General features: G+C 44.4%; 1 protein-coding gene across 5 annotated transcripts in view; it reads right to left on the bottom strand.

The window, feature by feature from the left end:
• Positions 1–14,136, bottom strand: part of LOC119972306 (zinc finger protein ZFAT-like) — a 152,295-nt gene that overhangs the window by 58,872 nt on the left and 79,287 nt on the right. For all 5 annotated transcript variants that reach the window (XM_038808797.1, XM_038808798.1, XM_038808799.1 and 2 more), the window contains 2 exons: positions 12,912–13,144; positions 908–995 (listed from right to left, as the gene is read on the bottom strand). In XM_038808797.1, the coding sequence (XP_038664725.1) occupies positions 908–995; positions 12,912–13,144 (321 nt within the window). The remainder of the gene's footprint in view (positions 1–907; positions 996–12,911; positions 13,145–14,136) is intronic.

Raw genomic sequence — 14,136 nt, 5'->3', positions numbered from 1 at the left:
GTCTTTTTGATTGTGTACTCAGTTGTAACACTAAGTGCAATGTCAACTCATTAAAAGTAATTTTAAGGGCAACACGGTGGTGCAGTGGTTAGCACTGGGGCTATGGTGCTGAGGACCCAGGTTCGAATCCCGGCCCTGGGTCACTGTCCCTGTCACTGGCCACGCTAAATTCCCTCTTAATTGGAAAAAAAAATAATTTGGTACTCCAATTTTTAAAAAAAAGTAACTTTAATTAATTAACATACATGATAGTATAATTTTCTTTGGCTGGCTACTGTTCAGGTGGAGTCAATGGAATATCGGTGTCCAAGCACTCTCTTGAAGGATATGCCCATGTAGACGTATAGCTTGAAGGTGCTGGCAATTCGCTGGGACGCCAAGTGGCTATTCTTCATGAGTGAACCTAATTATTTGAATTTATAGACAAACCTGATTTTTCCTCACAATACCCACACATACCAATTTCCAGTAGATGTTAACATACGGCAATCAGAAGTAGAAAGCTTGAATTATTTTCCTTTCTTTATCCTGGGGATGTTGAAGGTAAATCCAGCATCTTAACTGTTGCATCAGCTGAGTGACTTAGTTCACTCGTGATGAAGCAAAAATATTTCCTCTTTAAATAACAGATTTGAGTTTATAGGCTTTACCAATGAACTATGATATTGTCCTGTGAAGAAACTGGCAGTTACTAATGAGCAATGGTTCTCTGAACTTAGCAAGTGTCCCTCAGTTTTCAATTTTGGACTTGTATGTATTTAAATCAAAATGCAAGATTCTCTTGAGTTATTAACCTGACCTTGAATGAACGTACTAACTGAACAGTGTAACCACTTCAGTTCAGAGGCTAACATTATTCATCACTTAAACAGCAAGACGTATCGGTGGTGCAGACTTGATAACTTACCTGGATGATATGTGGTGATGTGAGACTTGATCAGACGATCGTCAGAAAAGGATTTTTCACAGACAGGGCAAGTATAAGTCTTCTTATCCTGAATGAAAGCATTGTGCAAGAAAGAATCAAAAAGCTCTCAGCACAATCATTTTGTTTTGCATGTACACATATATAACCACCTGTATAAAATATGTTGTCTACCGTAGCATTTTGTATCCTGCTGATCTGTTTCATCTTGGGGAGGGTGCTCTTTTAAGGGCCGGTGCAGACACGATGGGCTGAATGGCCTCCTTCTGTACTGTCCATTCTATGCATCTATGTCAATTGCCTGACTCGGATATCTCTCATACCACTGGAATGAAGCAAGCCATAACTTGGAACTATATCGCCATTCCTGCTTCAAAACTGGGTCACAACTCTGGAATTTCTTCCTTAACAGTGAGTGGGGTCTGGAATGCAGGGACCACGTACATGGCAAAGTGAAACGGGCTGCAAGGAACGGAGATTTCAAAGTCTGCCAACTCTGCACAGGCCACAACCCCTGAAAAAGGTCGAACTGCAATCAGGCAAACTGGAAATGAATTCTGAGTTGCTTGTAAAGGGGATTGATTATGCCATACTTTCCTTTAAAACTTGGAAGGGAGGAAGTGTAGAACCCGAGAGACGGGATGAAAACATGGAGAGAGAATTGGGTGGCATGGCTGCATTTGGTGAGGACGATGAGACATGCAATTCATATAAGGAAAGGTTCCAATTATTTTTCATAGCAAATCATACACGGGAGGACCTAAAGGTCACAACATTTCTCATCTCAATAGGTAAATCTTTTATGATGCCTCAGACGTTAATTCACCCAATAAAACCATAAGGTTTTGGGGCCTCACGGTAGCATGGTGGTTAGCATCAATGCTTCACAGCTCCAGGGTCCCAGGTTCGATTCCCGGCTGGGTCACTGTCTGTGTGGAGTCTGCACGTCCTCCCCGTGTGTGCGTGGGTTTCCTCCGGGTGCTCCGGTTTCCTCCCACAGTCCAAAGATGTGCGGGTTAGGTGGATTGGCCATGCTAAATTGCCCGTAGTGTCCTTAAAAAAAAGTAAGGTTGGGGGGGGTGTTGTTGGGTTACGGGTATAGGGTGGATACGTGGGTTTGAGTAGGGTGATCATTGCTCGGCACAACATCGAGGGCCGAACCTGTTCTGTGCTGTACTGTTCTATGTTCTATGTCTATGTTCTAAGTCTTACATAGAAAAGCAGTAATAATAATAATAATAATATCGCTTATTGTCACGAGTAGGCTTCAATGAAGTTACTGTGAAAAGCCCCTAGTCGCCACATTCCGGCGCCTGTCCGGGGAGGCTGGTACAGGAATCGAACCGTGCTGCTGGCCTGCTTTAAAAGCCAGCGATTTAGCTCAGTGAGCTAAACCAGCCCTAGTAGTAGGCCATTCGGTCCTTGGAGTCTGCTCTACCACTCATTATGACCATGGCTGATCATCCAACTCTATAGCCTAATCCCACTTTCCCCCCCATATCCTTTGATCCCCTTCGCACCAAGAGCTATATCTAACTACTTCTTGAAAACATGGGCGGGATTCTTCCGCAGCCGACGGTGTATTCACGAAACACGATTGGGCGGAGAATCGGTTTTGACGGCAAAATTGTAACTGGCAATTGTTCACGCCAAATCGCAATTTTCTGGTGCCTTGAAAGCAGCATCAATGCGTTCCACTTCGCACGTACAGTAAACGCCATTGACGTATCATTAGCGAGCCTGACCCAATATTCTCCGAGGTTTCAGTGATCCTTCGCCTCCACCGGGGGGAATGTTTCGATGGCGACGTTTCACTTGTGCTTCCAAAAATCATGAAGCAGAGCCATGGCTGATGAGGGGGAGAAGGAGAAAGAGAAAAATATCCTACATCGCCATAGTGTGCTGACAGTTGTCCTGCCGGCCGGGGGGGGGCACCAGAAAGTTGGCCGTGAGGTCAGGGTGGACCGGCACGGAACACCGTTGCCGCAGCCCGTCAAGCTGTGCATGCCGCTGACTGCCCACTGTGAACCTAGCGTCATGGGTCTTATGGGTGCTGCCCCCAGCCACCCCAGACCACCCCTCCTCGGTAGCCCCTGGCTCCAGCTGACCCATCAACTGACTCATCAATGGGATGGGCGTGCTGCAGCGCAACATTGGCTGAGATGAGTGTGTGTGGGGAGTGGAGTGCTAATATGCAGCTGCAGCTTGTCAGCTTCTCGAGTGTCAATCCCGTATTGTGTTGGAATCGTCAGTGCTTTTTGTGATTTTTATCAATGACTTGGGGGGGGGTGAAGGGTGAGTCAGTAAATTTGCTGATGACACCAAGATTGGTGGAGTAGTGGATGAGGTGGGGGGCTGTTGTAGGCTGCAAAGAGACATCAATAGGATGCAGAGCTGGGCTGAAAAATGGCAGATGGAGTTTAACCCTGATAAGTGCAAAGTGATTCGTTTTGGTAGAAAAAATTTGAATGCGGATTCTGAGGAATGTGGAGGAACAGCGAGATCTTGGGGTTCAGTCCACGGATCTCTGAAGTTTGCCACTCAAGTGGATAGAGCCGCGAAGAAGGCTTATAGTGTGTTAGCGTTTATTAATGGGGGCTTGAGTTTAAGAGCCGCGGGGTTATGCTGCAACTATACATGACCCTGGTGAGACCTGGTGGAGTATTGTGTGCAGTTCTGGTCACCTCACTATCGGAAGGATGTGGAAGCATTGGAAAGGGGGAAAGGGTGCAAAGGAGATTTACCAGGATGCTACCTGGTTTGCAGGTTAGGTCTTATGAGGAAAGGTTGAGGGAGCTAGGGCTTTTCTCTTTGGAGCGGAGGAGGATGAGAGGCAACTTAATAGAGCTTTATAAGATGATGAGGGGATAGATAGAGTGGACGTTCAGATACTATTTCCTCAGGTGGATGTAGCTGTTACAAGGGGGCATAACTAAAAGATTCAGGGTGGGAGATATAGGAGGGATATCCGAGGTAGGTTCCTTACTCAGAGAGTGGTTAGGGTGTGGAATGGACTGCCTGCTGTGATAGTGGAGTTGGACACTTTAGGAACTTTCAAGCGGTTAGTGGATAGGCACATGGAGCACACCAGAATGACAGGGAGTGGGATAGATTGATCTTGGTTTCGGACAATGCTCGGCACAACATCGAAGGCCAAAGGGCCTGTTCTGTGCTGTACTGTTCTATGTTCTAAAGTAGGCTTTCTTCTTGAACTGCTCCAGTTCCTGTCAAGACATACTTTCACAATTCTGGCAACTCACTCACGAATGTCAAGCTCCTGGAATACAAGAAAAACAAAGTCCTGTAAAAACAGCCTAAGGGTGTGTTTGATGTTGCTTATTCAGATACATAGGACTGTTCAATGATATATTTCTCCCATTTGCAATTCATTATTTAAGATCTATGCTGAGTTCTATTATTCAAGAAAGGTGAGAGAGAGAAACCAAGAAATTCTAGATATTAAGTTTAACATGAAAATGAAATGAAATGAAAATCACTTATTGTCACGAGTAGGCTTCAATGAAGTTACTGTGAAAAGCCCCTAGTCGCCACATTCCGGCGCCTGTCCGGGGAGGCTGGTACGGGAATCGAACCGTGCTGCTGGCCTGCTTGGTCTGCTTTAAAAGCCAGCAATTTAGCCTGGTGAGCTAAACCAGCCCCTGTACATTGGCTGTAGGGAAGTTAAAATGAAAGTGTTATAACCCGCACAGGTCTTACAGAGTAGGGATGATCCACTACCCCGTGGAGCTTGCAGAATATGAGCTCCCCCTATAATGGGGTGGGGGACAAATACCCAGGCTACACAAGAGAACCATTGGATATCGCAGGTACTACTATGACCCCGGTGGTTTATGGGCGTCTTCCCGTTAATCATGGTAAAAGGCACAGGCCCAGCTTGTTCGGCCGTGACTGGCTGCATCACCTGCAGCTGCAGTGGCAGCACATTCTTCAGACAAGTTCTGGTGGTTTGGGTGAGGTGTTAGGAAAACACCCAGAAGTGCTCCAACCCAGGTTGGAGAAGATAAACGGGGCCGTAGCCCCCATACAGTTCGACCTGGAAGGCCTGCCATATTTCCAGGCACACCTGGTTCTCCATGCCTTTTTCAAAAAGTTGGGGACTGAACTTGGCTTGCTTGGAATTCTTGGGAATCATTAAGCCCATCCAGTTCGCAGATTGGGCATCTCTGATGGTACCGGTTATGAAGCCGGACAAAACAGTCTGTTTATGCAGGGAGTATAAATTAACAGTGAATATGGGTGCGTCTGAACAAGAGCATTTGGATAACCTGGAGGCTATATTGAAGTGGTTTGCTGAAACTGGTGTCCGCCTACAGAGAGCCAAGGCATGTTCCATTCAAAGAAGGTAGTCTACCTCGGCTATCGGGTGCATCACAAAGGTTTTCACCCTATCGCAGAGAAGGTGCATGCCATTCAACATTTCCCCACTCCGACAAATGCCTCGGAACTTTGGTCTTTCCTGGGTCTCGTTAATTATTACAGGAAGTTTGGAAGTTCCTTTTGAACCTGGCTACCGCTTTGGCTCCCTTACACCTCCTTCTGAAAAAGGATCACAGATGGGCATGGGGCTGGCTGCAGGAAGCAGCTTTCCGGGCGGTAAACAAACAGTTGTCGTCTTCTGGGATACTGACGCATTACGATCCCACCAAACCCTTTTTCATCACATGCGATGCTTCCCCCTGTGGTAGTGTGGCTGTTCTTTCCCACTGAATGGAGAATGGAAGGGAACTGCCAATCGCTTTCGTCTCCCGTATGTGGGCTGCAGCAGGAAAGGAGTATGCGCAGATACAGAAGGAAGACCTGCTGGTGGTATTCGCCGCAAAACATTTTCATCAATATTTCTCCAGCCACAATTTTACTCTCATTACAGATCATAAACCTTTACACGGACTCTTCAAAGAGAATAAAGTGATTCCATTCTTTGATTCCGTGCACATCCAGCGTTAGGATCTATTACTAGCCGTTTGCAGGTATTCCTTTGAGCATAGACCTGGGACTCAAATTTGCCAAAGCAGACGCACGGAGCCGATTGCCTTTATCGACTGGCCCCTTGTCGACCCCCGAATTGGTCAAGGTAGTCTCGACCCCGAATTTCATGGATTCTTTGCCTGTCACGGCATCGCAGATCCATGAATGGACCCAGACAGACCCTATTCTTTCCAAAGTTGGTCATCGACAGTTCCCAGGAGTGTTGAAGGCATTTTCCTCCAAGCTGTCTGAGTTCAGTATGGAAGGTGGAATCCTGCTGTGGGGTACAGGCATAGTCGCTTGACTAGAGAAGACCCAGTAGTGAATTACTGGAGCTGTACAAAATAGCTAAAGTGTAAAATAAAGTAAGGGTTTTTTTTAACCAACAGTGTGAACTCCTCGTTGCCTCTTACAAAACAAATATTTGTATTTATCTAGCACTTCTCAGACCATTTCAAAGCACCTTAGAGAAAATGGAGGACACTTTGAAGTATATTCACTTTTGTAATGTAGGAAATACGCAACCAAAATTCCCACAAATAGCAAAGTGAGAATGACCAGACAATCTGTTTTTATGATGTCAACTGAAGGATAAACACTGGCCAGGACACTGGGGACAACAACCCTGCTCTTCAAATAGTTCCATGGGATTGTTAATTCACTCGAGCAAGCAGATGTGGCCTCAGTTTAACATCTCATCCAAAAGACTGGTATTGGAATCACTAATTAAAGTTGAAGAAATCTGAGCTGATGAAAGACAGCCAACATGGATTTATAGAGGGCAGGTTATAAACCTGACTGAATTTTTTGAATAAGTATTTAAAGTAGTGGATACGGGATTGGCTATGAGTGTATGGATGGGGACTTCGGGGTGGGGGGCGCGATGTGAAGGGAAGACATGCACGAGATAGCTCCGGCTGGAAACCTGATCTTTTTATCCTTTTTCCTGGAGTCATGGTCTTTAACTTCTCGTAAAAATCTTGCTGGGTAAAGTTTTCTCATCTCTGCGATGCCCAAGGGAGGTAAAGCCAGAAAAGAATTAGCCCGAATACCGTAGACAGACTTTGAAGCCTCTCAGGGATCAACTGGAGGTAAGATGGCGGAGGCAGTTTCCTCTCCAAATACTCCACTAATGGCTGAAGCACTCACCAAAATTTTGGCGATTGAACTCGATAAATTTCGACAGATCTGGTCTGCGGAGCTTAAAATATCAATTGAGGAGGCCTTGGCCCCCATTCTTTTACCTCTCAAGACCACCAGCAAGACTGTCGAAGCTCATGGAGCCCCAATCACGGATATGGAGACTTCTTTGTCTGACCACAGTGATAGGAATGCCTCCTTGGAGTCTGACCTTGTTTCTGTGATTAAAGATAACAGAACATTAACAGCCAAACTGAATGACCTGGAGAAGAGATCCAGAAGACAGAGGATGGGATTTATCGTGCAACCCGCTGCATGTTTTTCAACAGCGGAGGCCACCCACCAGCGAGATTTTGTGGTCCCGCCAATGTCAACAGGATTTCTGGTTGATTCACCTCTCGATGCTGGGAAACCTGTGCTCTGGTGTGGGACTAGAATATCCTGCCAGTGTGAAAGGCTGGTAAATACCGGAGGGCATTGAAGGCTGCACCCCTACTCGGTATTTCTTGGACCTACTCCACAAGATGGTGGGTAAGGGTGTACTTACTCCCCAGCCCCCCAGAATTAAACCGAGCCCATTGTGCACTTAGATGTATGCCTCGCTCTGGAAATCCTCCTCGGGAAATGTTCGCAAGATTTCACAGTTTTAAAGAAAAAGAGTTGGCACTTCGATGGGCAAGACAACACCGGGATTGTACGTGGGAAAGCCACTCTATTAGCCTGTACCAGGGTCCGGACCAAGATAAGAAAAGAGTCCCTTTCAATAGAGTGAAATCCACCCTGTACAAGAGTGGAGTCAAATTCAAGATGATTTATCCAGCTCGCCTTCGAGTAACATTCCGAGAAAAAGACTATTTTTTAAATGCACTGGGAGATGCTGACTCTTTTCTCCTGAAGCACAATTAGTGCTCTGTCTAATCGGTTATATGGCTCGGTGTACGGACACTTTGCATTTTGTTTCTTTTCATGTCTGTTGTTTGGATTTACTATAATCTCCTTAATTAAATACAAGGGATTTCTGCTGCTCACTCCTTACATGAACCTATTTGTTTCCTTTCGTTTTTCATTTCATATCATTTGGTGCGACTCTTAGTCGGCAACATGGTGTTGTAAGTGAAATAAGTTTTTACTCTCCAGTTGGGAGTTTCCCTGTTAACAAGGTGTATTTGATAATGGGAGTGGTATTAAAGGGTCTTCTGCAGCTCATAACAATAGTTTTCAAATGAGCTTAGAGTTTAGGTTTAGCTTAATTTTGTTATTTGTTTCCCACTCTTCCATTTGCTTTTGGGTGTGATTATGCTCGACTGCGATGGCGCCTTTGGGTGGGGTAGTGGATTTTAGTGTTAGTTTGACTTTGCGGACAGTGTCTGCTGGTCTCTCTTTGTCCAGTCACCTGACTTGGTTCGGTGGCCAGCTTGGGTGGATCTTGTTGCTTTGTTTTCTCGGTGCCCCTTGTTTAATAACTTGCCTTAGGAATGGTGGACTCTAGTTTGAGGGCTGGTGGGAGGCCTCCAATCTGGCAGATTACCTGTAACGTTAGGGGTTTGACTGTCTCTATAAACTGATCGAGCGCATTTGCGCATCTTAAGATCCTGAACTCTGATTTTCCTTTTGCAGGAAACACATGTTTGTATTCAGGATTTGACCTGGCAACACAAAGGATGGGTTGGGTAGGTTTTTCACTCTAGTTTCAATAGTAGGGCCAGGGGCACGGCGATTTTAATTAATAAGAGTCTAGTTCGCCTCATCTTTGTGGCTGACCCCATTGGTCGATATATGATTATTTGCGGATTGCTGTCGAACACCGCAGTAATTCTGGTCAACATCTGTGCCCCAACTGGGTGATATGAATTTCACTAACTCGCTGTTGGTTTCCTCCCCCAACCTCGACTCACAACATCTCATTTAGGTAGCAATCTGAACTGTATTCCGGACCCTAAATTGAATCGCTCGAAACCCTAATCTTTGGGACCATTTGGGGTGGCCAGGGCCTTGTCTTCTTTCATGGCCCAGATGGTGGGGGGTAGAGCCCTGGCGTTTTCAGCACCCAAATTACAGGGATTTCTCCTTTTTTTCTCATATTCACCATGTGAAGGCCATCCCAATGGTACAGCTCCTTCTTTTCCACGTAGTGCTGCCAGTTGCCCATGAATCAAACTCCATTTCTCCCACATTAATCTTTGAGCCACGCATTCAACGTTCTGACCTTATTTACCTTGTGCCAACTCACTCATGGTTTAGAGAGGTATCCAAAAATTATACCCTTGTGTTCTGTTTTTTAAATTGAACTTGGATGCACATACACCCGGGACAGAATCTCTTTCGTAGCCCTTCTTCTGTCATTGTACAACGACAACTGGATCCTCTCTCCCCCCTCCACTCCAAGTTCTCTCCATCCCAAAGAAGATTCCTTAACCCCAGCGGCGGGCAGGCAACACAGCCTTTAGTTGAAGGGAACATTATCAGCCCCATAACTAGACGTTCCTCTACAATGACGCTTCTTTTTACTCTCCCCACTTGAATGGCTCCATACATCATAGTGTTATGATTGGGTTGCTCATCAACCCGCTATCCTGTTGGACAATTGCAGGGCATGAGTATCCTCCACTTATCCATTCTGGGTACCTCTAACTTACAATCTAACTCCAACTCTCAATTGCAGATACACACATCTGTCCCTGACCATGTACAAAATCAGAAGTAGCTAGTCATGACTGCCTCATGGAACAAGTGTTCAAGTACTGTTCCCCCTCACTGATTCATCGCAGTGCCGAAATGCTGGACTTCAGTTCATTAACTCTGAATCAAATTTCCTCGACCTGTAGATGCTTACTGCAGATGAGATCGCCATGGATCACACTGGTGTCTACCAGCTCCACATGCTAGAGCTGCAACATATCACCTGCGCTGTTATCTTTATTGTGTTTTATTTAACTGATTAGGTTTCAGGTTTAGAAATATAATTCAAATATCATTTGTAGTTATATTAAGTAATTTAACAGGCTGAGCTATAAATTTGATGCAATATTTCTCTCTCTCCAGTGCTGGTTCAAAATTTAGAGGGATAAAATCTGAAAATTAACCTAATCAATGTCTTTGACCACTCATCTGCTGAAAATGATCAACATCACAAAAATGTCAATGTAGTTGCTAAAAATTAATTCAGCACTCAGGTTGTTGTCACTCTAAAGTGTTGCACAATCAACAAAGTGTGGTAGTATGACTAGGGGTATTATGGTACCTGGGAGTGTGAGCTGCCATTGGTGCAGAGGGCTCGCTGCCCATTGGCCCAAGTATCGTGTTCTCCGTATTCCTATTGGCCAACAGGAAGGTAGCTCCGCCTACGAGGCGGGGTATAAGAACCCGTGTTGCCCAGCAGCTAGGCCATTTCTGTACGTCTGCTGCCGGGCTCACTTCTTGCTGATTAAAGCCTTTCGTTTCGGACTTCACCTACTTTTCGTGTCCATTGATTGTGCATCACAAAGTATTACCAGTCTGACAAAAATAGCTGTAGTCAATAGCTCCCATATTGTGGTTGAATGGCCTGGTAAGCCATTCAGTTCAAGGGCAGTTAGGGATGGGTAATAAATGCTGGCCCAGTCAGAAATGCCCATTATCCCATGAACAAATAAAAACAGAGGGCAGCACGGTGGCGCAGTGGTTAGCATTGCTGCCTCACGACACCGAGGTCACAGGTTCGATCCCGGCTCTGGGTCACTGTCCATGTGGCGTTTGCACATTTTCCCCGTGTTTGGTGGGTTTCGCCCCCACAACCCAAAGATGTGCAGGGTTAGTAGATTGACCGTGCTAAATTGCCCCTAAATTGGAAACAAAATGGATTGGGTACTCTAAATTTATTTTAAAAAATATTTACAGGGTTGTGAATCGGTGATAATTGTGCCTAAAAAAAGAGCTCCATTGTTGGTCAGAATGTTCAATATTTTCCAATGTGTGGTAGGAGTCTCTGATTTTTTTTTTGAAACTCAACTAACTATTGTTAAACATCAATGTAGCCCACAGTGAGCTGGGCATTCCTAAACATTGGGCCAGTAGCTGAATTCAGAATTATAATAATGCAACAATTTGCATTTATATAGCACCTCTCACATAGCAAACCATCTTAAGAAACGTCACAGGAGTATTTTCATACAAAATTTAATATAAGGGGATATTAGGGCAGTTGATCAAAAGCTTGGTCAAATGGGTTTTAAGCCGTGTTTTAAGGCGAAAAGAGACACAGACGGTGAGGTGTAGGGCAGATATTCCAGAGGTTAGTGCCTAGATAACTGGAAACACAGCTATCATGGTGGATTGATTAAAACAGGAGACCTGTGGGAGGCCAGAACTGGAGAAGCTCAGACTAATGGGATGGAGTATGTGAGGGAGCTGCAAGTCTATGGAGGGATTTGAAAACAATGAATATTTTAAACTTGAGGCGTTGCCATAGATGAAGTTATGTCAGCTAGGGCAGAAAGTGGTGAAGTTAGCAGGACCTGGTGCGAGCTAAGGTGTTAGTAGTAGGTTTTGGATGGGCTCAAGTTTACGGAGGGTGCAAAAGAGAAGGCCAGCCAAGAGAACATTGGAATAATCAAATCTAGAGCTAACTAAGGCAAGGATGAGGCCTTCAATAGCAGGTGACATGGGCAGAGCCCACAGTAGAAACTCTATGATTCTGTAGAAAACCCAGATGGTGTTAAGGTGTGGAAGTAGGCGGTCTTGCTAATGAGTAGATATGTGGTTGGGAGCTAAATACATCAAGGTTGTTAGCAGTCTGATTTAGCCTGAAACAATTCCCAGGGAGAGGGATGGAGCCTGTGCCAAGGGATTAGAATTTATGCTGGGGAATTAAAATAATTGCATTGGTACTCCAATGTAGTTGGAGAAAACCTTTGCTAGAGTATTGTCGTTGGACTAGTACTCTGGAAAATTAGAGATAGTTATATCATCACATATGCTTTTAGATGGAATGGAAATCATACCCCATGTTTTAACTAGGACTGTATTTTTACTCCAAAAGTTCAAAACAGCATGTGTAATTCTATTCATTTACTGATTAAAAATGGTAGTATCCAATCAAAGAAGAGGTCAAAGATGATAATTCTACGTACAGGAGCAAAGATAGCCTAATGGTCTTTGCATTGAGAAATGCTATCTAGCCTGCCTGTTCAATTCCTCCCCACCACCACCATCCCCTAGTCCAACTGGTACAGACAGGGGATAGGAATAGTGATGGGGTGATTGCATTCTGAGCATTACTTTCCTGGTGATGAAAAAAATCAGTGAAGAAAATAAATGCCTTTTACATTCTCAAAAAATTGTGAGATGTTGCTCAATCAGTGAAGCAACCAAATTTTCATGCTGTTAATCACAATAAGATCTAACAAGTTAATCAATGACACTGGGAAGAACTCTTCTTCGAATAGAGATGTGAAAACGTTTACATTCACACACAGTTGGACAAAGCCTTGTTCCAGACTATACTTCAGAGAGTTCAGCACTCATTCAATGATTACACTGACTTGTCAGCCTAAATTATGTGCTCAAGCCCTAGAATGGGGCTTGAACCCAAAACTTTCTATCTGAGGGATAACAGAGCTATCACAACAAAGCCAAGTTGGTGATACTTCTTTTAAGTTTAATATCTCCACATTGTGAGGCACGCATGTAAATGAAGTTGAAGAAAAATTAGTTTTATTTAATGGTTGGTTTAAATTTAAACATTTCTAGATAGCCCACTCAAGAGTTGAAAAGACCTGGCTGTCTGGTGCAAAACCCTGGAACCAATAATATTTTGGAGGCAGTGTCCCTTAGCTGTGGCACATTTTGGCATAGAGAATTATATTGTGGGTGAGGAACTTACCAGTTCACCATGGTTTCTCTGGTGCGCCTGCAGCTTGTACTTGTCCGCAGTGCTGTAACTACATCCCTCGGAAGAGCACCTCAGCTGGATGTTGCTGTGCTTCTGCAGGACGTGGCGTTTTAGGCAGTTCTTGGTGATGGAGGAGTAGCTGCACTGAGCACAGTAATACAGGTGTTCCCGGGTGTGTGTCCGAATGTGCAAGTCATAGTGGACTTGGTACCAGTATAATTTTCCTTTAATAAGGGGAGGGATGGGAAGAGGGGAAAAAGGAAGCGGGGAGAGTAGGGTTGGGGAGGAAAAAGCACCGTAAAATATAATTAGGACTAAAATACTGGCCAATTTTCTTAGGTTTGCGAGAATCTGCAACATAACCTGGTTTTAAAGTGGGCGATCACAAGGGACAAACATGCAATAATTGCAAAAGCATCATATTTCTCAATCATTTATATCATTAATTGATATAAGTATTTTATTGCTAGCTTTCTAAATGCTATGGTAACCAAGTCAACACAAGAGAACTCATGGCACAACTCGTGAAATTTGTGATTTTAAAATATTGACATAAAGATTTTGCTTTCACGAGTTCAGTACATCCTAAATAGTTTTACATCAATTAATTATTTTTGAACGATTGTAAGAAAAGCACATAGCAAGGTCTGACAAATAGCAATGATATAACCAAAGAATCGGCCTTTAGTGACGCTGGTTGGGAGACAGACAACGATTGACTAGGATATCAGGAAAACGTTTCTCTTTTTCAAAATTGTATCATGGGATTTTTTCCCCCACCCTCATCCAAAATATCGCACCTGGCAGTGCCAGCCTCAATGCTGTATTTCAGTTCTTGACTGGGACTTGAACCCACAACCATTTGGCCCAGAGACAACTGTGCTACCTACTGAGCCAGAACTGATGCCACAGGAAATATTTAAAAATTATCAGCAAAATCTTGACAAATAACAGTCACTTTAAAGAGGGCAGTGCTGTTTAATCTTTTCTTTCCCTACTAATCCAACAACAAAATTACAGTTGGTGTCATGATATGCAAACATGCAACCAATGAACACTCAGAATAGGACACAACCAATGGGCAGTCAGGACACTCAGAGGTGGCATCACCACAAGGGGGCATGACATAAACACTATAAAAGGGATGAGGCACTCACACCCTGCCTCTTTCCACAGACAGACATTTAGAGAGTTAGACAGGGTTGATCAGCAGCAT

This window comes from Scyliorhinus canicula, chromosome 10 (assembly GCF_902713615.1).
Source record: "Scyliorhinus canicula chromosome 10, sScyCan1.1, whole genome shotgun sequence".
NCBI classification, from domain to species: Eukaryota; Metazoa; Chordata; class Chondrichthyes; order Carcharhiniformes; family Scyliorhinidae; genus Scyliorhinus; species Scyliorhinus canicula.
The sequence above is the reverse complement of the archived record's forward strand: the minus strand, read 5'-3'. Positions and strand labels throughout refer to the sequence as shown.